We start from the raw sequence: 25,907 nt of genomic DNA, 5'->3' as shown, positions 1-25,907 counted from the left end.
CCCAATTGACTTACTCATGCCCTGCATACACATCTCCTTGGCTTGATGGCACCCTCAGTGTGGAAGGAGAGGCAACTTGCATTGCTCTTCTCCAGCGCTGACACACACACACACACACACACACACACACACACACACACACACTCTCTCTCTCTCTCTCTCTCTCTCTCTCTCTCTCTCTCACACACACACACTCCATTTCTCATTGCTAGATTTCCCACGTGGCACTAGCCAAAACCCACTTTTAGGGACCTTTAACTCACAGCAAAAGGCGTGGGCGTTTGCATTCTTCTGAGCACATGAGTTGCTAGTGTAATATTGATAGTCACTTGTCATAACTGTGTAGCCTGCGTTTAGTGCAGGTTAACTGAGGTAGCGGGGAGCTAGAGTTGCTGCAGCAGACCCACTCATTGGCTGGATAGTATTTAATTAACCCTTTACTGCGCATTGCATGGTGATGGGAGAGCTTCTTTATCTGGTACAGAAAGTCATTCCTTGGTTAAACTCTCATCCCTCCCTCTCCTTTCTCCCCCCCACCCCCCCCCAAACCCCTGTAAGAGAGGATCTGGGTCCTTGGTTTGAATCCCTGGTGAATTTCACGTGAGGGGGCTAAGAGTAGCTGCCTCTTAAGGATTGCTGTAGAGATGTTTAGGAACTGCACTACACTTAGGTTTCCAGGTAGTTTGTATGGGGAGGAGCCATCTGTCTGTTCCTCCCCTGTTTTACCGAATACAAGTTGCAGTTTGTACTTTAGACAGATCTCTGTGTATGGTCTCTTTGTATGTTGCAGTGTCTGGCCAAAACCAACGTTATGGTCTCTGTAAGCACCTGTGTTGTTCCCTTCCTGATTCTCCAAAATTACATTACACCAGCAACAGTAAGAGAGTTAGAATAGTAACTGTTTTATAAGACACAAGTGATGGGGTTAAAAATGGGATGACAGGTAGGGGAGATGAAGTTTATTGCACCCTTCCCTGTACGATAGTTGAGTTCCACCTGGTGACAAATAATACTTAGTTTCCCCATTTTCTAACAATCTATAAATGGAATGAGCGACAGGGAATGGATCACTTGATGATTACCTGTTCTGTTCAATATATCTTTTTTGAGATGGGGCGACCACGTTTGCACACAGTATTCAAGATGTGGGCACACCATGGATTTATATAGAGGCAATATGATATTTTCTGTCTTATTATCTATCCCTTTCTTAATGATTCCCAACATTCTGTTAGTTTTTTTTTGACTGCTGCTGCACATTGAGTGGATGTTTTCAGAGAACTATCCACAGTGACTCCAAGATCTTTCTTGAGTGGTAACAGCTAATTTTGACCCCCTGATTTTATATGTATGGTTGGGATTATGCTTTCCAATTTGCATTACTTTGCATTTATCAACATTAAATTTTATCTGCCATTTTGTCGCCTAGTAACCCAGTTTTGAGAGATTCTTTTGTAGCTCTTCGCAGTCTGCCTGGGTCTTAACTATCTTTAGTAATTTTGTATCATCTGCAAATTTTACGATGTCACTGTTTATCCCTTTTTCCAGATCATTTATGAATCTGTTGAATAGGACTGGTCCCAGAACAGACCCCTGGGGGACACCACTATTTATCTCTCTCCATTCTGAAAACTGACTGTTTATACCTACCCTTTGTTTCCTGTCTTTTAACCAGCTACCAGTCCATGAGAGCACCTTCCCTCTTATCCGATGGCAGCATACTTTGCGTAAGAGCCTTTGGTGAGGGACCTTGTCAAAGGCTTTCTGAAAATCTAAGTACTCTATATCCACTGGATCCATGTGGTCCACATGCTTGTTGACCCCCTCAAAGAACTGTAGTAGATTGGTGAGGCATGATTTCCCTTTACTAAAACCATGTTGACTCAACAAATTATGTTCATCTATATGTCTGACAATATTGTTCTTTATTATAGTTTCAGCCAGTTTGCCCGGTACTGAAGTCAGGCTTACAGGCCTGTAATTGCTGGGATCACCTCTGGAGCCCTTTTTAAAAAAAAGTATTGATTTGTTTTGTTGCCCTGTAGTTAATGTCTCATTTACTCAACTGTTTTTGGCAGAAGCTTCAGTAATTCTATTTCCTTCTGCTACCTCTCAGTAGAAAATGAAAGCAAACATGCTTGCAATGTTAACTTTCATTTTCTGCCATTTTAGATGTATTATTCATAACACCAAATCATTATGTAAATAAAAACTATACTTAAGAGCAAGGTGCATAAGGCAAAATGTTTCTGCCCCCTTGTTTCCCTCGCATGCAACACTGGGAAGACTATATATAAAATGATTACTACACTTGCACGTTACATTCATTTTTCTACCAAGTGATGGTAGCACAACTCAAGTGGAACCATTGTATTCCACTTCCCCAGCAAGGAACAACAGATCAGATACAAAAGGATAATTAGTGTTTATATTTTTTAAGGGAACATAATAAAATGTAAGGAAACAAAGGGTGTAGTTCTTTGCTTTCTTATGGTGTACGAGGAGATGTCGGGTGTGGTGATAGTTAACTTTCAAAGAAGTGGAAAGTAAACTGCGAGTAACTGAAAGAGCCCTGAAGTTTTAGTTGAAGTTGGCAAAATTTGAAGACCAAAACTGCTGTAACTGAGCCTCACTTTCAGTCTTCTGTTCACTGGTACCTAAGTACTCACAGCTGTCTCATTGCTTCTGTAGTAGAAAATTCTGTGCACTTGTATTATTTCGAGCAGGTCCTGAAATGTAAATTCATTAAAGATATTTGCTTTTAAAAGCAAATGTATTCCTAATGACCAATTATTTTTGTTTATACTAAACTGGAGATTTATAAATATGCTCAACTGTCAGTACAGAATCTTTTTAATAGCTTTACTGCAAGTGCTGCCTTAAGAAAATGGTGTTTGAACATACTGCAATGATTTCTGTAAGCCAAGTGGAATTTCAGAAGGGACTTTTGAAGATCCCAACAGAGAGACTGAAAAGCACAAGTTTGTGTTGAATTTTGTTATTCTCATTACTTTAGAAATCCTTATTGAAAGAGTCTTCAGATTATCCCCTTTTAAATGTTTTCTCCCAAATTCACATTTTTCCCAACAATTACAAAATGAAATACTAGATCATGGGTTGGAGGGGGGGCTAGTAACAAGTCTAGATTTCTGTACATGCATCAGAAATTAGAAAGAGAAACAAGTCCATCACAAAAAACATGAGAAATTATTCATTTATATTCATACATGAAAAAACATTTCCTCTAGATAGCCCAATTTAAACATATAATAAAAAATAAAAAGACCAAAGCTCCTGCTTACAACGATCAATTAAAATGTAGTGTTTCTGTAGTTTATTTGTACTCTAGCAATGCAAAGAGGGCCCAAATATGTAATAAGTATGTCAAAGTGACATTCATGTCCTGAAAAGGCTTCCACTTTAACATTTGCAGGTAAGTCTATAGCTAGTTCAGAAACAGATTTTGTGTTGTCTATCTTTGTTAAATTATTTACGCCTTTAAAAATAGTTGTCCACAGTCATGGGAAATATTTTTGTAAAAAAAATAAAATGTTTACAAAGATAAAAGCATTTAAATTTCTTTCCAACTGGTTTCAATCTCAGGATGAAAGATATAATTCTTTTCTTTTCCCCATTATTTTATGAAAAATCTAGAAAAAGGCTTGATTTTTCAGGTACTCTGAGCATCCAGTGGGCGCTTACTACCCTTGAAACTGAGGCCCATGCACAAAATCTAATCTCTTAGGTCTGATAAATGAAGGATGCAGATCCTATCAGCCAGAAGAATAAAGTGCCCCAAACAAAGTCTGCCAACACACAAAACCCCTTTGTTATTACCTTAAATTTTGTAAAATATCAGATAAAAGTATGAAATAATATCTAGAAGAGGTGAATTAAATGTTTGTGTTTACTCCTTATCAGACACTTTGAAAAAATTAATATTGGGTCACTATTATCCAGTTTTGGTAAACTTAGGAATCTTCTTATTTTCCGTTATCAAAACACTCTGGTAACTTGATGAAGTGTTACCTCTTTGGTGTGGGATAGCACTTAAGGAGGTAACAATTTGGTAGAGATTTTCTTTGTTGTAAATATAAATTGACTTGTCTACGTATTAACTTACATGATCTTTAAATTGAAACAAAGTACCAACTGCATACCATGGTACAGTAAACTACATTTACAGTAGAACTTATTATTTTCTTCTAATGATTTATTATTTATAAGATTGTTGCCCATTGTGTGTCCATACAAAATTATTATTCAGTCAAGGGTCTCTACTAATGGCTGTAGTCATCCCTGAAGCAAATTGCCATGTATTTTCGTTGTTGTTTCTGAAGTTTGGGATTTTTGTTTGTTCAAGTTTATTTTCAATTTTAATTAAATGTGGAAAAATGCTGATTTGTCTCTACAGCAAAGCATAAGTATGTAGGACCATTTTCTGAATTGATCTCTGCTTCGTGGAAATCCATGTACTTTAATGGATTTGCATAAGGAGTATGTCAGAGCAGAATCTTGCCCTTCGTTTTATGTTAATGCTTATAGATCTGTATTAATAAACAACACTTAGCAGTAAGTCTCAATATTAGTACAGCAGGACTAGTGTGATATGGAAGGATCATTTGGTCTCATCTATACAGTCTGAATACAATAAAATGTTTGTAACAGTCATTTATACTGTTATACGTATATAGGTGTTTTAAAAATCTTGATTTCTGTTTCTGTACAGAAAACTCACATTTTAAAGGAAGGATTTATTTATTCTGGGATAAACTTGGGACCTGATTCTGTGAACACTACTACTAGGACATACTACTATACATTTTTCCACTGCACTAGTAGAGCTAGTCGGGGTGGGGCACAGTACACTCAGGAATAAGTGTGTTGTGGAATGTGGGCCTTTGAAATAGCAATGTTTGTGTGTATCTTTATTGCTGTTGAAGATATTGGTATTTTTGGTTAGAACATCATTTTTCCAGCCCAGCACCTCATTGAGATTGATTGTGCAGTAAAATCATACTCATGTCTTTGTTGTATCAGTTTGTTAATGAAAATAAATGCAGTTATAAACTTGAAGTTATGGCATTTCTGCAGAATCAAGTAGAGAGAATGTGTTGACAGTACAAACCTATGATTTAAACACCTTGAGATAACCAATAAACATGCTAAGAAAAGGCATGGGAAACATTTGAAAGATAAATGGATTCCAGTTTTGACTGATATTTGGTAGTTTTCTCCAGTGTGAAAGACACCCGTTAAGATATAATTATTTTTTAGTTTTTATAGATGCCTATAAGCTAGAGTTGAGTTTGTGGCTTTATCAGAACTTCCATTTTAGAGTTTCAAACTTAAAGCAGCAGGAAAGACAAATCCTTTCATTGGTATAATAAAAGAAGTGAAATATTTGGCAGAGGAACAGACTGAAATTACATTTAAATTAAGAACAGATTATTATTTTCAGTGGATAGTTGTATAGCTGCATGTTCTTTCTACATGTCTTGTCGGTAAGCATGGATGAGTGGCAAAAAGTTGAGTATTTAAAATGCAAGTTTCACTTTCCTGGTAACTTTTTTTCTACTTGGCTTAAAACACTCTACCTGCCTTCCTGTCTACTGAAAAATAACCAGGTATAACACACAGGTGATCTTGCCAATGTGTACGGTCATAATTTTAGTCTGAGGGCATTTGTCTTTTCTAAAAGCTACCACTAACAAGAAATGATGCAATGGTTCTTCTATATGCCTTATATTAACAAGATAGAAAGATTACAGGAAAGGGTCAGAAGATCCCTGCAAGTTACTGCTCTGTAGTTACTCGCTCTACCTCATGGTACAGCAGGGGTCTCAAAGTCCCGGCTGTGGGCCATCTGTGGCCCGAGAAACCTCCCCACTGCAGCCTGTGGAGGAGAGACACATGCAGCCACGCTGCCGGCAATGGCTGCTGCAGGCACTGCCCCTGCAGCTCCAGTTGGCTGGGGGAGAGGGACAGAGATACCATCACTAGTCGCCAGGCAGAGTCAGCCATGGATGCGCAGCATCATTAGTTGCCGGGCAGAGTCAGCCATGGAGGCAGCGTCACTTTTTGCCACAATGAATATAATCAAGTCAAAATACCAAACACAGCTATCTGATGCCCACCTTGCTGCAATCCTGAAAGTTTCAACTGCTCAGTCACTGAGGCCAAACATCAACAAACTGACAGAACTGAAGAATTGCCAGGTGTCTGGCAAACACTGAAAACTCTCTGGCAGGCAAAGAATTGTATAATGTTGTATGACAGTTTTATTTCTAAGAAATTTGAAATAAAAATACAATATAAACGTTTTCTTTTCTGAACACCATCTTCAGTGACATCATTGGCCCACTGGGAGGATTTGAGGACTGGCACTGGCCCTAAGGTAAATTGAGTATGAGGCTCCTGTGGTACAGTAATTCTGATACAGTTACATGAACCAAGTGGGCTGTAACAACTTCCAGAAATAGAGAATACTGGCATTTGCACAGCTAATAATCTACTTCCAGTGTTATAAGGGAAAAGTCCTGGTAATAAGATGAGTTTTTGCATCTTAAAGGAAATCTCCTTCTCTTTTTTGATTCCTTCATTTACACCAGTCATCCTCTAGAAATGTAACTTACAGGAAATATTTAAATGTGTTCTATTTAGTGGTAAAATAGTCTTTGTAAAGAAGAAATTCCTAGTCAAAACTGTATGGTGAAGGGTAAAATTTGAAGTATGGGCTAGGTCTCAGTCCCATTGACTTTCAATGAGACTTAAGTTCCTTAGGCTCCTAAGTGCCTTACCATACTTGCTGACTCTGTGGGTGCTCCAGAGCTAGAGCACCCAAGGAAGAAAATTACAGGTGCTTAGCACCCACCAACAGCCAGCTGTACCCCTCCCCTTCAATGCCTCCCACCTGCCAGTGGCCCTGCTAATCAACTACTCCCAGGGCCTCCCGCTTGCCACGATCAGCTGTTCTGTGGAGTGCAGGAGGTGCTGGGGGAAAGAGGAAGGAGCAGAGACGGGACATGCTCGGGGGAGGGGGTGGAACTGGATGGGAAAAGGTGGGGCAGGGTGCAGCCTTGGGGGAAGGGGTAGAGTGGGGGCAAGAAGGGGCAGGGGTGGGGGCTTGGGGGAAGAGGTGGAATGAGGGCAGGGCCTGAGGCTGAGTGGGGATTGAGCATCTCCAGGAAAGGAGGAAGCTGGCACCTATGTGCCTAACCAATCACTTTTGAGAATGGGACTTATACTGCTAAGTAACTTTTGGCCCTTTTGTAAACTTTACCCAATGTTTTTAGTTGTATGTTAGTGGTTTCAGTGTCTATTACCTTTATATTACCCATAAGTTTAAAAAAGCAAAAACAAATGATAGAAATCCAGAAAATTCAGAGGTAAGAGAGTAAACTTAGAAGAGACCCAAACATTTTGCTGTATAGAAATACTTCTAAGTGTTTTGTGTTTCTAATGTTTAACTCTCATTCTTGAAAACTACCTTAACATCTCTTTGGGGCAGACTTATTTTCCCTTTTAGAGATGTAGCGTATTTTAAAATGCATACCCCACATCATTAGTTCTAGACTTCTTCTCTAAAAATGTCTCTAATAATAAAATGTGTTGACTTGTCACTACTTTAACTCTTGCTCTTTTTGTAGAAGTGCTATGATTTCATGATCTGGGTATATGAGGTGAGTGTATGGAGACACTGTTATGACACTTGGATAACTACTTGCCTCATGGAATCATAGGGCCTAAATATCTGAATAATAGAGCCCAATGTTCTACATTTAAAGAAAGGGAAGATGGTAGGCTGCCATTTCTGTGGGAGTAAAGTTAGGGTAGTGTGGCTATTTTAATTGTGTACTTTCACACTTTCAAAGGATTACATTATTTCTAAGAAAAAAGAAAAGGAATACTTGTGGCACCTTAGAGACTAACCAATTTGTTTGAGCATAAGCTTTCGTGACAGTAATTTCCTAGGTTTCTATAATTTATACACTTATAATGTATACATAATCCATTACATGTGCATTTGCTTTTTTAAAACTAATGAAAGATGATATATACTCTAACCATTGAGATGTGCCTGCAAGCTTTCTAAATCTGTCTTGAGTTGGAGTTTCGGTCATAGGACTTTAAAAAGGAGGTTTTTATACAAGGCACGTTCCTTCTTCCTTCCCAACTTTCTGAATTGCCTTGCTAATACAACCTCCTTAACAGGGGGAGCATTGGAACGTTAAGTAAAACAGGGGTAAGTGCATTGACTGCCTGCCAAGCCTTCTGAGCCTTGCCAGGAGCCTACCAATTTTTACACCCTTTTGGAGGCTTGTTGTGGGTGTCTCCAGTGAGCTCTGGGAGAATGGCAGCCCACAAGCCTTAGGTGGATCATCAAGGGGCCTTCATCCTACTCTCTTTATGAGCCTTCTGAGGATGGTTAAGGTCCTTCCCACACTACATCCTCTACAAGCAGTGGGAGGCTTATCGTGACCAAGCCTCACTGTGAGACTTAGAAATCTCATGAGCCCTCACTGTCCGCTTAAAAGGCTCATAAGCTTCCCCTCTGAGCTTTAGGGACCCTGTTGAGGTGTTCAACCCATCCCTGCTCTGAACCTTAATAGATTCTCTGGGGGCTCCTTCACAGTCTTAATAGGCTTCTAAGCCAAAATTAGACTCATCGGGGCAGACAGTCAGTTTTGCCAAAGCAGGCATCTTAGGCTTCTAATGAGACTACAAAAACTCATTAAAATGTATTGAATGGTGAGTTACCAGTGAGGGTAAGGCTTACGAGGATGACAAACATTACTGGGGAGTTCTTCCCTTCTGTGAACCCCAGCCCCCTTCCTGACTTTTCCTCCTTCACCCAGCAGTTTTGCTAAGGTCAGCAAGAGCACTGTTTCCCTTTCTATGGAATTTAGGAGTATTTCAAAGATATGTGCTTGTGCACAAGACAATGGGGAAATGGAGAGATGAGAAGCTTATGACAGGGAGCCTCAGAGTACCTCCTTGAAAGTTCTTAGGAAGCTTGTTCGACCCTGAACTAAATTGTATGGTCAGCCAGCCAATATGTTTTCTTATTGTCAGTCTCGAGCCTATTCTGTTTAGGCCTGTTAGAGGGCCCATGACTCTTGAGACACAGCAAGATCTGCCAAGCCTCATATTATTAGAGCTGGGTGAAGATATATATTCCATTTCACAGAAGATTTGGTTATTTCCTAGTTTAGTTTCATTCCAAACTGGAATAAAAATCTAAAACTTTGGAATTCTCTGCGAAAAGGGGATGGAGCCTTCACTTTGGGGGAATCTGCCTGGTGACTGGCCAGGAGCCGCAGAGCCTGGACATCCTGGTTTCCAAACGAACTTTGTCGAAATCAGACTGTCTTGGCGGAACATTTTGATTTTTAGAAATTCCAACAAACCTGTTTCAGAGGTTTTTCTGACAAGCACTAATTATTATTTGTCTATGATAATAGTTTTTGGAAGCCCCAACCAAGATTGGGACAGTTTTGTGCTAGGCACTGTACAGACATGCAATCCTTGTCCTAAATAGCTTACAGTTAAAATAGGCAAGATAGACAAAGGAGGGAGGGAAATGGAGGCACAGATGTGGCCTCTCAGAGGTTACACAGCAGGTAGGCAGAGCTTGAAATAGGACCCAGGTCTCCTGAGTTCCAGCTTAGTGTCCTATCTGTTAGGCAAATGTTTCTCAGCTGGTGGTTTGTGACCTTCAGCAGAGTCATGAAAGTCAATCAGGGTGGTTGTGAAGTGTTGAAAATTGGATGGCAATGTAAAGCAAAGAAAATCACTCTCTCCTACTCCCTGCACACCCTTTCCTGTCACGACTAAATATTCTCTGTCAATCTCTCAAAACACATAAATATATAGGTTTAGCATCACTGATATATTTGCTATGAGAATACAAAATATAAAGCGGGTTGACAAAGGAAAGCAGCAGAATACAGACCCTGGACTTCAGAAAAGCAGACTTTGACTCCCTCCGGGAACTGATGGGCAGGATCCCCTGGGAGAATAACATGAGGGGGAAAGGAGTCCAGGAGAGCTGGCTGTATTTTAAAGAATCCTTATTGTGGTTACAGGGACAAACCATCCCGATGTGTAGAAAGAATAGTAAATACGGCAGGCGACCAGCTTGGCTTAACAGTGAAATCCTTGCTGATCTTAAACACAAAAAAGAGGCTTACAAGAAGTGGAAGATTGGACAAATGCCCAGGGATGAGTATATAAATATTGCTCGGGCATGTAGGAATGAAATCAGGAAGGCTAAATCACACCTGGAGTTGCAGCTAGTGAAGGATGTTAAGAGTAACAAGAAGGGTTTCTTCAGGTCTGTTGGCAACAAGAAGAAAGCCAAGGAAAGTGTGGGCCCCTTACTGGATGATGGAGGCAACCTAGTGACAGAGGATGTGGAAAAAGCTAATGTACTCAATGTTATTTTTTGCCTCTGTCTTCACAAACAAGGTCAGCTCCCAGACTACTGCACTGGGCAGCACAGCATGGGGAGGAGGTGGCCAGCCCTCTGTGAAGGAGGAAGTGGTTCGGAACTATTTAGAAAAACTGGACGTGCACAAGTCCATGGGGCCGGATGCGTTGCATCCGAGAGTGCTAAAGGAATTGGCGGATGTGATTGCTGAGCCATTGGCCATTATCTTTGAAAACTCATGGCGATCCGGGGAAGTCCCGGGCGACTGGAAAAAGGCTAATGTAGTGCCAATCTTTTAAAAAGGGAAGGAGGAGGATCCTGGGAACTACAGGCCAGTCAGCCTCACCTCAGTCCCCAGAAAAATCATGGAGCATGTCCTCAAGGAATCAATTCTGAAGCACTTAGAGGAGAGGAAAGTGATCAAGAACAGTCAGCATGGATTCACCAAGGGAAAGTCATGCCTGACTAACCTAATTGCCTTCTATGATGAGATAACTAGTTCTGTGGATGAAGGGAAAGCAGTGGACGTGTTATTCCTCGACTTTAGCAAAGCTTTTGACACTGTCTCCCACAGTATTCTTGTCAGCAAGTTAAAGAAGTATGGGCTGGATGAATGGACGATAAGGTGGATAGAAAGTTGTCTAGATTGTCGGGCTCAACGGGTAGTGATCAATGGATCCATGTCTAGTTGGCAGCCGGTATCTAGCGGAGTGCCCCAAGGGTCGGTCCTCGGGCTGGTTTTGTTCAATATCTTCATTAATGATCTGGAGGATGGTGTGGATTGCACCCTCAGCAAGTTTGCGGATGACACTAAACTGGGAGGAGTGGTAGATATGCTGGAGGGTAGGGATAGGATACAGAGGGACCTAGACAAATTGGAGGATTGGGCCAAAAGAAATCTGATGAGGTTCAACAAGGACAAGTGCAGAGTCCTGCACTTAGGACGGAAGAATCCAATGCACCACTACAGACTAGGGACTGAATGGCTCGGCAGCAGTTCTGCAGAGAAGGACCTAGGGGTGACAGTGGACAAGAACCTGGATATGAGTCAACAGTGTGCCCTTGTTGCCAAGAAGGCCAATGGCATTTTGGGGCGTATAAGTAGGGGCATTGCCAGCAGATCGAGGGACGTGATCGTTCCCCTCTATTCGACATTGGTGAGGCCTCATCTGGAGTACTGTGTCCAGTTTTGGGCTCCACACTACAAGGAGGATGTAGAGAAATTGGAGAGAGTCCAGCGAAGGGCAACAAAAATGATTAGGGGACTGGAACACATGACTTATGAGGAGAGGCTGAGGGAACTGGGATTGTTTAGTCTACGGAAGAGAAGAATGAGGGGGGATTTGATAGCTGCTTTTAACTACCTGAAAGGTGGATCCAAAGAGGATGGATCTAGACTATTCTCAGTGATAGCAGATGACAGGACAAGGAGTAATGGTCTCAAGTTGCAGTGGGGGAGATTTAGGTTGGATATTAGGAAAAACTTTTTCACTAGGAGGGTGATGAAACACTGGAATGCGTTACCTAGGGAAGTGGTGGAATCCCCTTCCTTGGAAGTTTTTAAGGTCAGGCTTGAGAAAGCTCTGGCTGGGATGATTTAGTTGGGATTGGTCCTGCTCTGGGCAGGGGGTTGGACTAGATGACCTCCGGAGGTCCCTTCCAACTCTAATATTCTATGATTCTAATTTTTTTACTTTGAATGAGGTGTCACTACCATGAAAAGTTTGAAAACCCTGTATTGGGCCTCACAGACTGACAATTGGGGAAAGGTGATTGTGAGGGATTCCCCAATGAACCTGTTGATATTTTTGGGAGAAGGCAACAATCCTATAAGGCTTGCAGGGGGTGGGGCCTCCAGAAAAGATGCCAAAGCTTAGAGCGTGACATCGGAATTGTGGCCCCAACACAGTTTTGGTGAGGGAATCTGATAGGCGCTTTAATGTGTCTATAGAGTGCAATGCACCCCTTGATGTTGACCCTCATGCTCCCTTTTTGCATTTCTCCTCTTTTCCTTTTTCCACTGCTCCCCTTCTACATCTACATATCCTGCAGACCCCCTAAACGTCATAGGAAGTGAGCCCCTTATGGTAAGAAATCAACAAAGGAAGGGAGAGTCCTGTTAAGAGGAGCTCAGGGGAAATGGTGGGAAGAGCAGGTAACAGCCTCATCAATACCATGGAATAGATTAATCCACTAAATATAGCTTTTATTGTCTCTCACTCTGTTCTAAAGCTAGGATGTAGCAGAATCTTCTAACTCTGATCATCACCACCACCATTTTAAGTGTCTCAGTTTACTAATAGTTTATCTGATTAACTTCATTTTTGTGGAAAAATTCTCCTTCTTCCCTTAACAGGCCTCTTCCATGACTGGTTTGCATTCTGAAGTCTATTTCTGTGAAAAAAGGCGAGACACTTCTCTTTACATCAAAGCTAAGGTCTCAAGCAGTCATTTGGTATTATTAAGCTTCCCAGAGCTAATGAGTCCTAACATTACTAATTAAAAATACTAACTTTTCAGATTTGCTTTGTAATCCTGTTGCCTTTTGCATACATAAATGCCTGTTACAAGAGTTCAGCGAACTAAGTTTTATCACTTATTGGTATTTTTCTTCCTGTTTTTTGCTACAAAGTGGCAAAAACATTGCTGTTTGAATGCTTTAAGTGAACAGCTTTATTTTTAGGGTAGCAGTCATGAACCATTTATCTGATTGAGTTCAAGTCTGGTATCTACTTTGAAGCTGATTTTTTGGGAGATTTAAAAGGAGTGTAAGGACCAAAGTGAGGCTTATAACGAAAACTCATTTGGATCTTAACTATGGAGCAGCTACCACTGATCTGTAATGCAGCTACCTTATACCTCTGCACCAACCCTTCCTTAAATTCTCTGGAATAACTGGAACAATTTAGCCATTGCAGAGTTCAGTAAACATTTTCAGGCAGTAGCAGTGCAAAAATACTTGCAGTCCATATACAGAAATTGATACTTGATGTGTGTGTGCAAACTATATTATGTATTCATTAAGGCATTTATTTCCCAATAAGTTCAGGCCCGGAAGAAGTTAATGTAAGTATTTTAGAAAGGGTTTGTATTTCTCTGATAAACAGCACTCCCCTTCTGTTTGTGATCACAGGATGAAAGCTCTCTAAGCTTGTATATGTACATTTTTACTGCTACATCATGTAGTGTGCTCTTAAGATTGAGATCTCATTCCCCAGGAAGCATTTCTGTCTAAGATTAATTGCCCTTTTAAAATCCGTGTTTGATGTATTCCTTTGGCTATATCCTGACTTAGTTTAACCCTCTTTGACCTGACCTCACTGACTATTACCGCCATGGCTGAGGCAGAAATCTTTCAGCATGATGTATGCAGTACAGACTTCAGCCTGTGGTTTTCTCATCTATGGATTCAATTAGCTGGATTTTTACAAAGGTTAAAGAATTTGTCAGACACGGAACAAAACTCACCAGACTCTCTTAGGTTAATTGAATAGCTCATCTCCATTTGCTGTTCTATTTTCCTTGTCAATTTAAGAACTTGTTAAAGAATGTAGAACAGTATTATATGTAATATAATGTAGCAAAAATGGCAAATCAGTTTATTTTTTCCTTCAGTTAAATATGAAAAGGTACAAACATGACATGGTAATCATTAGGCTTTTGCGCTGTATAAATTTCCCATCACCTTGCAGGCAAATGTTTTTAACCTATTACTATAATTACTTCTGAATGTCCTACTCTTCAGAGTTTATTAACCCTTGATGATAAACTAGCCAGTTATTCTGCTTTGATGAAAATAAGTAAGCCTGTTACCATTTGCTATATTTTCACTTAGCTGGCAATTCAAGTAATCCATCCAGTTTTCCATCTTACAAATGGGCATCGTTACTTGATTAGCTGAAAAGTACATCAAAAAGTACACACATTAGAATTAAAGCATGATTGCATGATTTTAAACGTGGTGGTTTAACAAATATTAAGCAAAAAAATAATCGGGATTAAGAATGAAGTCCTGGCCAGCATTCTTGAAGTGAGTGTGAAATATTTGTGTGTGTGGGAGAGAGAGAGAATGTTTGTGTGGGGGAGGCGTGTGTGTTTTTGTATACATATTCATAAAGAATATGTGATAGTGTGGGAGGTTTTATTGCTTTGAGTTTGTTTGGGATAACCCATATTGTTGAAAATGATGAAGCTATATATGTCCTTGCAAACTAGTGCTAATAAAACCTTACCATGTCATCTCAGCATTTGTTCTATCTATACCAGCATTTATACAAAAATTGTTTTTAAAAACAATTTTAAAGAAATGAATCTATGGTATTCACTAGCTGTGTGTTCAGGCTGACCTAGATCCATGAGGTCAGCTATACAGGATTCGGAGGGGAAGAGAAATTGTTTATAAATTTATGAAACCTCTAAAGAGACCTCTAAAAAATCTAAACATTTTTTTTTTTTTTTGGCAAGAATGATGTTGTAGTTAAGATGTGTTAAGGTATGTTCTATTCAATCTAGAAACAAGTGCTTTTTTCCCACTGTAATGATTTGGGGGAGATTCCTGAGTATCTAGGGTATAAAGCTTCCATTTCTGGTCCTGATGTTTTACAAACTGCTGGACTTCTAATTCTGTCAGTGATCCAGGACTAATAGCTAAGGCAGCATATGGTTAGGGGAGAAATTCCATACTTGTGAGAGAAGGGATACAAAAAAAGATTGTTGTGAAAACTTTTTAAAATTATTTTTTATAATGGTATGTGCGTGAAGTTGTGTGGCTGACTGTTGTGTTCGTGGGGGTGGTGTCTTGGGCCCAACCAGGTATAAGGAGTTCTAAAACACTTATTTAACTTCTAAAACTTTAAACAGTTCAGTTTGGTTTGGGTTTTGCATTATTATAGGTGGTTAACTCCCATGGTAGCAAGCACTACTAAAAACATTTTATTAAACACACAGGAATAAAGAAAAAGTTAAAGCACCCTTACAAGCCTTCCTACTTCCCTTAGAGCCTGAGGAGGTAAATGAGTATTCCTCCCCAAGAGGAGGAGCTGTCAGCTGGTGTGTTGGAATCTCCATTAGACTGTACTTTGGTCAGTACCACTGATGCTGGAGGAGGCAGTTTGATCACTCCTAATAATGGGGAGTCCAGTACTGAAGAGACACAATAGGTCTTTCAACACCATATAGGATTTTAGTCCCAAATATTTTATTGCTAAGGATAGGTGAGTAGATGGCATTGATACCAGAGTAGATGGTACCAGGGATATCAGTACTGGGGGCCTCAGTGCCCAAAGGTTGGTACCAGTTGATTTAAGGGGTGCTGAGGGAACTGGTCCTGAGGGACTAATCAGTGCTAAGGGGACCCTTTTTGTGCCTTTTGCCACTCTCTTCCTCTGAGACTCAGGTGAATTTATTTCAAACAGAAAGGGAGTCAAAAGCTGAGGTGGGGGTTTTTTTGGACTTAGGAAAAGAAGCTCAGGGGGATTCTACTCCCTGATATCCTCCCCTTTGGTCACCTTCCCCTTACACCTATCCATATCCTTGGTCTTTTTGAGCTCTGTGGGGGATGTACGATACCAGAAGACCAATGTTTGCTTCCCAGTCCAGGGCTAGGTCCCCTTCTCCACCTCACAAGGGAGCTTTATTAGTCTTCATCACCATCAAGGCAACAGATTTGATTTCTTGATTGGGAACGGCATGCAAATTAGTTTGAATCTTCTAGTTATATCCCCTCAATTTGGGAATTATTTTTAATTTCAGTGGGTTCTGGAGTACCATCACTGTGAACCACTGGGTCCTGTAAATCAGGAGGTAGGCTATTCCATTTAGTTTGAGACCCCCTCCCACTAGCCTTCCCCATCCCTTTTCTGGAACCTTGTCTCCTGAGAGCATCCTTCATCAGTAGGTTCAATCAATTCTAAATCTCAAAGCAGTGGATAAAGTTTCTCAAGAACACAGGAAAAGGATTTGATTCTCATTACTTTGATTCACAAGAAGACTGCTGGTGCCCTACAGTGGATCAGAGATGAATGAACACCCTTCAAGTTCAGGATGTGACTATGGCCTCAATAATTCCAACCATAGATCCAAACTTGAGGTGTACAGCTCTCAAACTCCAGGATGCTTTCATATAGCAGTTTACCCTACCCAGAGGAGGTATTTGAGGTTTCAAGTGGGCAGTTCCCACTATCAGTACAGAGTGCTACCATTTTGCTTATCGACAGCACAATGGGAAATTAGGAAATGCCTAGTGGTAGTGACAGCTTACCTCGGGAAACAAGGAGGCCGCTTGTTCCCATATTTGGATCAGTGTCTCATTCATGGAACATTGCATCAACAAGTAACAGACTCTGGTCAAAGGACTCTGCATCATTTTGCCTGCCTAGTCCTGAAAGTAAACAGAGAAAAGTCCAATAGTGACTCCATCAAAAGGACAGAGTTTATAAGAGCTGTGCTGGACTCCACATCAGCAGTGGCTTTATCTACCACAGGAAAGATTTCAAGCCATACTAGACCTATTCATCCACCTAGAAACTCACCCCAGAACATCAGTGAAAACTTGTTTCCAGCTGCTAGGCCGTATGGCCTCCTGCATATGCACAACGCAGCATGCCAGACCTTACCTTACTTGCATGAAAGTATGGCTGAAGGCTATATATTAGCCAAGCAGATATTACCTAGATATATTAGTACACATTCTACCAGAAGGCTTGTCATTACATTTGTAGAAAGTCTGCGAAGGGATGCCCTTTCCCCCTCCATTCCATCAAAGACTGTGGTAATGGATGCCTCCACACTAGGATGGATAGCCCATGTAAACAACTCTAAAACACAACATATGTGGGAGCAGGACTTCATATAAATGTCTTGGAGCTAAGAGCCATAAAATGACTGACAGGTCATATTGTGAAAGACAACCCTACAGCCAGGTTTATATCAATAAGCCAGGGATAGCAATGTCCACTCTGCCAGAATGCTGCAAGTCTGTGGAACTTTTGTATCCACCAGAAGATTACCCTGAGAGCAGTACCACCTGCAAGGATTACAGAATATGCTAGTAGATCACCTCAGCAGACAGTTTGTAAGCGACCATGAGTGGCCGATAAATGACGACAAAATACAAGATGTGTTTCTGAAGTGGTGTCATCCATCCAAACGCCTCTTTGCTGCCAGAGAAAACAAGAAGTGTTGAAAATTCTGCTCCAGAGTGGGACAGAGTCAGGTATCCCTATCCAATGCCATTATGATAACATGGTCCCCAGGCCTGATGTACTTTCATCTTCCAGGTCCATTAATCTCAAGCATTTTCAGAAAGTTCAGGCAGGACTCAGCCAGAATTATCATGGTAGCTCCAGTGTGGCTGGGACAATTTAGGTCCAAGTAGTGAAGAATCTCTCCATCCAACCTCCAGTATAGTTGCTTCTCCTACCAGATGTGATATCACACAGATGTGATCAAATCCTCCATCTGAATCCACATTTCCTGCATCTCATGGTATGGGTGCTTGCTGGCTGACTTCTGTGGAGGAAATCTGTTCATCTGACATACAAAACATCCTAATTCACAGTAGAAAAGGCTCTGAGAGGAATACTTATGCTGTTAAATGGAAGAGATTTACGGTTTGGGTGCAACATCACCAATTATCTCCATCCCTGGCACAGATATCAGACATACTTAATACGTCAAAGAACTCTGGATGGTCAGTGAGCTTCCTGAGGGCTCACATAGCAGTCATCTCTGTTTTGCACTTTCCAGTTCAGGGGTATTCCATATTTACACACCTACAATAGCCGGCTTCCTAAAGGGCCTTATGAAGATACACCTCCCAATCAGAGATCTGTCCCCTTTCTTGGGATCTAAGTATTGTTCTCTCAGGGTTAATGGATTCACCTTTCTATCCATTTCAGTCTTTGGTCTAATTAACTGTTCATCCTGTGCACTAAATAGGACAGCGGTCCAGTAGGATAAATAGTATGTGATTACTTCATTCTACTGTATATACGTACACATAAGGCGGCTGAATTAAAGTTACATGAGAAGCTTTAATCCTGGCATTTCCTGTTGTACAGTGCTTGACTGTGTAAACTTAATAGTCTCTGATGTAATTTATTTGTATGCTATACCATCTGTAAGATGTGGTCAGGAAGGAGGAGAGATAGTGCCAGGCGTACCTTGTAAGATAGGAATATGAAGCTTTCTTCAGTAATGAGGACTGTGAAGGATCCAAACATATGAATAGTAGTCAGTAGAAGAGCAGAGACTAGAACTCATGGTCATCTTCTGGCTCCTAGCCCAACTCACTTTCCCTTAGGCCAAAAGGGTATTTTGCAGCTGCTGTTTTGCCTGTTTTCCAAAGCCTTTAGAATATGTCTACACTGCAAGTGAAATTGTAACAATAGTAGTACAGATGTGACAGCATGGACTTCAGCATAGGTTGGCAACCAGATTGTGTAGCCAGGGTTTCTACTAGGTTTGTATTTTGGTTGCCAGCCCATGCTGAAGCCCATGTCACCACGGCTACACTACTGTTGTTACCCGTTCTATCTAAACTAAAGCTGTCCAGGTTTGTCTATCCATGCTGCAGTCACAACTTCATGTGTAGTATAGACATACCCTTAGAGAGAAGGATGTGGCTTGGTAGTATGCTTGCTGCAAATATACTGTTCTGAACAGCAAGTCTCTAACAAAGAGATGGTTAGAGGTTTATGTCTCAGCCAGATCTAGATTTGTGGATTTTCATAGGGACAGTAAAAGACTTTCCTGATCCAAGGACAAACCACCCTGCTAATTTTAAGTCCCTATTCAAAACTATGGAGGTACTAAAGATCTTCAAATAAATTATTAGAAAAAATGTAACATTTACAAAACTACGTATTTTCCTTAACCACAGTCTCAAAAAGCATTGGGAAAAAAATTCAGCCTGAGGCAGAGACCAAGCATGGAAAATTTCTGTCTGAATGATTAGAGTTTGATAAAGTTATAAGCCATTGAAAATAAAGGCTTATAATGTAAACTGCTATAGTTAAAGGACCCCCTAACAATGTTGCCTGTAATAATATAAAACAATTTACTTATCTAAGTGTTTAAAATTACTAGAGTTTTCCCTTAAAAGAGAATTTTTGGTGTAGCTATGATTTAAGTGCTCTCTCTATTCATCTCTGGTTTTTTGGACTGTGATGTCTGACAATAAGAAATTGAAAATAGTTCATTCATTAAGGGTGATCTAGCTTATAAATAGCAGCTGTAGTGTCATTAGCCAATGGTGGTTTACAATAGGTGGGTTCAGATGAGCCATGTCAGTCCTAATTTATCTGTCTGTTTGCACATATTGACTTCCGAAGTATTGACTGACTGGTGTGTCCAATTAATGCCCATTACTTGCGTGTTGCTGCTTTACTGATGTTTGAGGGAGGAAGAGAGGGAGAATTGGGTTGACAGCTCTGCCTGAAATAAGTCTTTGCCTGCTGTCCCAATAACATTGTAAAATGTTATGATCTCAGGCAGAATATTTTCTGTGTACAAACATAGTGAATAATTTTTCATGAAACATTTATTGCTAAGTTTCTAATACCTATTTTGTAATATGCTTTCCATTTTCCTCCGTAGTTCATATTCTTGCACGAAAGTTTATTTTAAAAATTTTAATTATTTTAATATTAATTTGTAATAAACTGATTAAGGAAACTGAATTAGGTCTTAGAATGAATAATTCACACAAGTTATATCAATTTATCTTGTGTTTTTTTTAAAAGTTTTCAGTGGAGTGATTTGAAGATGATTATATCAATCTTAAATTTGAATTTTCTAGCTTTTCTTAGTTTGTGGAACATCCTTAAATTGTTTCTTTTTTTAATCTTTATTTATTAAAGCATTGAAGACAGGAGAATGTGTATTATGAATTAGTTTTAGCAGATCTGAGCCAAGAGGTAGAGCTGTGTGTCTGTTTACCTGCCCTAATTTTTCTTGGCTCAATCCAGTCACATTAATCTACAATTTCATCCTCACAAGAATCAAACACATGCAAAAATAATAATGTATGTATTATTGTATTGTATTATAATAATTATGACAGCTATGTAAATAGATGTTGTAGTTATTAATTATTATTTTGGAGATATCTAGTTGTGGAGGCATTTTGTCAATATATTAAATACTTGAAGATATTTGCACTGTATCATAGAGAATTTATATGAAAAATCAGTTTGCTTTGCCCATATTTTCTGGCATTTCCCTTTTACTATTGAAAACCTGTCAAAACCATTTTCCTCACTATCCTACTTCTTCTTGATGCTGCAGTGAAAACATGTTACTCTTTTTAAATTTGAGCATTACAAATTCTGTTATAATTTGATTAAGTAGAGGAAAACATGGAATGGTAGCCCTTATTTATGTTTGTTTGAAAAAAAGGGGAAAGAAAACTTAATCTTATAAACAATGATTGACCTTAAGTATAAAGTATATTTAAAATAACACTAGTATTAAAGGTCCCCTTTGAATATTCAACTGAACATTCTTGTAATAAAAACACTGTAGCAGTGAGTCCTGCAATATTTAAATTATATGATTTATTTTGATGAGAGTGAAATGTTACCATAACCAAATATCTTGGAACAATATAGGTTACTAGTCTGTGGAATGAAATGTCATGCTCCCATTATTCATTTTTCACTCAAACCAAATGCATTTGCTCCTCAAACTACGTGGGTTGGTCACAGTGTACCAGTGCATCAAAGTCCAGAAGTAATAGTCTCTCCAGAAAAACCTCCTTGGATATATAACACCTAATATAGAATAAGGTGGAGTTGTTTCCTAAAAATAAAAAATTTTGCTATAAAATAATTTCTTCAGCAAGGTAGCTAGCCAAAATATTATAATGAAGCTTCATTTTGAAAGCTGTAAAAAATACTGCAATATTTGGTAAGAAGTGTCTATTTTAACCATATTAAAAGCATCCCACCTTCCCATTGTACACACATGGTTAGTGCAAGCTATAATTTCTTTTGTACCATTGGCCCTGTATATTGATGACAGCTTGACAGATAACGTTTCAAACCCAGCAAAATGTCTGTTAGTCTGAATTATCGTATCTTATTTTAAAATGGCAGCACACCCGTTTTATGCCCTGTCCACAATAAGGCCCCAAACCTGCAAACATTTATGCAAATAAGTAGTTCCATTTAATTGAGTGGGACTACTTGCAGACATATACATTTGTAGAACCAAGGCCTAAGGTTAAACCAAACTAATAAGTAATGTGTTTAATCAGGATTTTGTGGGATGGTTTCTTTATATGTGGACAAGGGTTTTATTTTTTTAAACACTGAACTATTTTAATCAAAATGGAATATATAATACCCTGTAGGTAATCTATAATGCAGTATTTTGGGCAAGAATCTCTGTCTAGGAGCTTGTGAAACCAATTTCATACTAGCAACAACCAGGTTCAAGCATAGCTGTTGCTAGCATGATTTGAACTGTAGTGAGGACAGAGATACCCATGCAAACCACCTGTCAGAACATGTTATGAGAGGGTTGTCAAGGCTTTATCCTGGTTACAAAACACAGTTAAGATCCTATCTATGCTATAAGAAAAGGAGTACTTGTGGCACCTTAGAGACTAACAAATATATTTGAGCATAAGCTTTCGTGAGCTCACGAAAGCTTATGCTCAAATAAATTGGTTAGTCTCTAAGGTGCCACAAGTACTCTTTTTCTTTTTGCGAATACAGACTAACACGGCTGCTACTCTGAAACCTATCTATGCTATGTATTAGGAACCATGTTGTAACCAGCCCTCAGTGTGACAGAGCCAGCAAGTTTGCTTTCATTTCCTAGATTCTGCTATTTTACATAAATTTTGTGTAACTAATTCTGTGGGGAAAATGGGAGGTTTGTAACTGATGGTATAGGGAAGGCAGTGACATTTGTGCACACTGAGTGCAGATTTCTCTATGGTAGATTCCTATAGTATAAGGATGTCTGAGTGTGGCATCTAAACATTAGCAGTTCACTGGTTTCTTTTCTTTAACCATCTTTTGAAGCAGATCTCAAATTACCTTGCTTCTCATTTCAAGACTCAAATAATCTGTCAAGCTTTTTTAAAGCTAGTTTTGGCTCAGCATGTGGCCATCAGGTCACGGTTTTAGCTGGTTCCTATCCTTTAAATTTAAGGATCAGAGCTTTTTCATCCTTCAGGACAAGTATAAGTAAAGGGAATTGAAATATTCTTGATTGTATCCCTCTTGAACTAGAAATCACTTGCTATCATAGTTATTCCAATAGATGAAACTAAGTGAGAAATTGGACTAATGCAGTTAACTTTCTGAGTAACTCTCAATAATGCTACCATAGTCTTTTAAATTTAGTAATTCTTATTAAAACAATTGTACTCCAGCAATATTTTAGTTATTTGAAATAGATATAGTGACTTATTGTGCTTGAGTGTTCATGCTCTTTTGTTTTGAGAGCTATACTTTTCTTAACTAAAGCAAGACATGTCATTTGAGCAGATTTTTAAGTATGATTTCTGTAGTTGGGGATGGTGGAGGTGTCTTTATAATTTTATTAAGAACAAATCATTACTGTAGGAGAAAACTGTAAGTAATGGACACTTTCATTGTTTCACTGTAACAGAATTTCTCAGAATTCATTTTAACTCAGTTTCTGTTTTAGATGATGCAAACTGCAGTTTCATCTTTCTCCATATCAATATTTCCTGCTCTTCATTCAGTTACATGTGTAGTAGCAAGGCATTCATCCCTTTATCGCTGCAATGACTTTCAGCATACAGTAAATTAAACTTAAAGCTGTTTTGAACTGTGAATTATTGATCAGTGGTCTTTATTTTTCTTTGTATTAGATGGAGAAAAGAAGAATCAAGTGATGGTTCATGGAATTGAGCCGATGCTTGAGACACCAATACAGTGGCTAAGTGAACATATGAGCTATCCTGATAATTTTCTTCACATTAGTATTATTCCCCAACCTACAGATTGAAGAATCAACTGTATCAGATATAAGGATTATCCTCAGGCTGGATTTACCAGGGCATGTCAACCTTTTACTTATGTCAGGCTTGGTGGAGGCAACCTGACCAGAAAAACCTCACTGCTGCGAGCCAAACAGGAAAAAAGATCTCATCACTAGATAAGGACAATTGGGCTGGTCTTAGTTTGCATCACCACTGCTTTTCTCCACTGCCATCATTAAACCTCAGTTGTGACATGAAAGACTTTACAGGACCATTGAAAGTCTGCTGTTTTCTTGTAAAATATAATGAAGCTGAAACTATTAGCCTGAAGAGCAAATGGAAATATGTGCCACTTGATTTGTATTTCTGATTAACAAATAAAAAAGGGGTTTTCCTAACATGACAATATTTCAGCTTTGTTTAGAGTGGAAACATTGGTTTAATTTTCTAGAAAATTAGCTACCAAGTGAAATTATGTTATGAATAACTTCTAGTAACTTTTTGTAAAAGATCAAGTTACAGTAAACCCATCTTTCCTTAATAGGAATTTCATATGTTTACAGTATGTCAATTGGTATGAAAACTGTCTTCAACTTTGATAACCAGCAGTGAGAAATTTTTAAATAAAACTTCTGAGCATATTTTGTCATTTAAGAACATACACAATTTAGCCGCAAGCATTTTTGATTTATATGCAGTTTGTCACTGAATATACCCTGGTGTATGTTTATCATTCAGACTAGTTTTCAGTGGAATAGTAATGGTGTAGGATAATTTGCTCAGGATCTGTTGTGGCATTCTTCTGATAATTTAAATTTTTTTTCTGAGAGAATTTTTTCTTTAATCAGTAAAAGTGTAAAAGAATGTTGCAGATTATCATACCATTCTATTTATTCCCATAGGTTAGAAGTTGGTTAAATCATAATATGATACACAGATGTACTGTTTTTGATCAATTTTGAATATTGGAAAATTGAGCCTTTTCTGAGCTAGTTCTCATTGTGAGTTCAGTTTCCTAATGTAGTTCCATGGCAATCAGCACGTGAAGTATCAAAATTTTATAATCTCATTGCAATAGATTTTGCTTAATTTACCAAATATATTTATCGGTTAATGGAACTCATGCTTCAATTTTTGTAAATTTTTATTACATTACATCATTGCAGTTGCTACAACGATCCTACCTTTTTTATTGTATTTTATATAGCATTCATCTTGTCATGAGCCATATTACTCTGTCTGCTTATTCTTGCTGCAGACAAGGGTATGTTGTAAGCATATTGTGATGTAAATGTTTTCATAAAAAGAAAACATTTGCAGTTATTACTGAAATTTTGACTTGCAAATGGCCTTATAGCTCATACTGCTCTCTGCCCCCACTCCCTCCCAGTCCTCTTTTTAGGAGCACTTACCTGTATTTGAGTAAAAAAACCAAACTCATACACAAAGACAGGAGAGAAACAACATTGACCTGAAGTGAATATGAGGACAGAAAAACCAGAAAACCCTAAAGGAAAAAGTCAGTATGACCAAGAGTAAAATAGAAACAAACAGGATTTTTTTTTAACAGTGTACTTAAATGAGGAAATATAATTAAGGAAAGTCAAGGAATAGTGAAATAGCTATATTCTTAATCTGTGGATTTGTAGGGATTAAAAAACTGAAAAAATATGTTGACCTATGTTTTATTCAGAATGGATATATAGTTCATTTATGGCTGGACAATTTTGTTGAAGGATTCTAGTTTCCATTTATGTTTGGAGTTTTCTCCACAATATTTTGACTGATTTCTTTCAAATTTTCTCAAGTGAAGGTGTCTAAATATCCTGGAGAAATTCAAAGTACTGCCAAAGGGGAGAGCAAATATTTTGTAGAGCATTAGTATAAAAGGAAGGCTTGTAGGCACTGGTATAATATAATTTTTCTGTTAATGCGGCAAAATAAACTTCAAGGGAGGCTGCGCATTAAATGAGCTATGAAGACTGTTTTGTCTGTTTAAAAATAAATGGTATTAAGCCACTGCCAGTCTTTACACATGCTCTGTTTATGACACCAGCATTTTAAATGTATGGGTCTCTTCTCAAGGCCCTTACTCAGTAGTAAGTCAAGCCTCTAAAACCTGGTATGGAACAAAGACAAAAATGTAATGCTTGGCTTTGATATATTGTTTCTTTTTATTTTAACTATTTCAACCTTACAGTTTATTAAAAAATAAAATAAAGTTTGAGTCTCTTTATTTTTCAGTAAAAATAATAAGTATAATGGCACTAAAAAGGTTTGTGTTATGTGGTGACAAAGGGAGAAATACATTTACAAGTATAGCAAATGTGGTTTAATTGTCTTATTTACATATAGAACTGGTGAAGTTACATATCTAAACAAAAGACATATCTAAACAAAACACAAGAATGAAATGAGGTGCTTGTTTTATCTGAGTTTAATCACAGGGGTGTTTCTAAGTTTCAGAATAGTTTTATTTTTACTCCATTTGTGTATGAATATTGTCAAATCTGA

At 38.8% G+C, this 25,907-nt stretch overlaps 1 protein-coding gene across 17 annotated transcripts in view; it reads left to right on the top strand.

The window, feature by feature from the left end:
• Positions 1-25,614, top strand: part of ATG5 (autophagy related 5) — a 122,034-nt gene extending 96,420 nt beyond the window's left edge. For 8 of the 17 annotated variants that reach the window (XM_027829246.3, XM_043542731.1, XM_043542733.1 and 5 more), the window contains exon 8: positions 23,283-25,614. In XM_027829246.3, the coding sequence (XP_027685047.1) occupies positions 23,283-23,419 (137 nt within the window). In that variant the 3' untranslated portion in view covers positions 23,420-25,614. Of the gene's footprint in view, positions 1-6,347; positions 6,398-12,788; positions 12,870-23,282 lie in introns of all 17 variants that reach the window. The other 9 variants (XM_037894559.2, XM_037894557.2, XM_037894558.2 and 6 more) reach the window with 5 other exon arrangements.
• Positions 25,615-25,907: the final 293 nt, after the last annotated feature.

The sequence above is a fragment of the Chelonia mydas genome, chromosome 3 (genome assembly GCF_015237465.2).
Source record: "Chelonia mydas isolate rCheMyd1 chromosome 3, rCheMyd1.pri.v2, whole genome shotgun sequence".
Lineage (NCBI taxonomy): Eukaryota > Metazoa > Chordata > Testudines > Cheloniidae > Chelonia > Chelonia mydas.
Note: the sequence above shows the minus strand (reverse complement) of the source record. Positions and strands in the feature narration are given on the sequence as shown.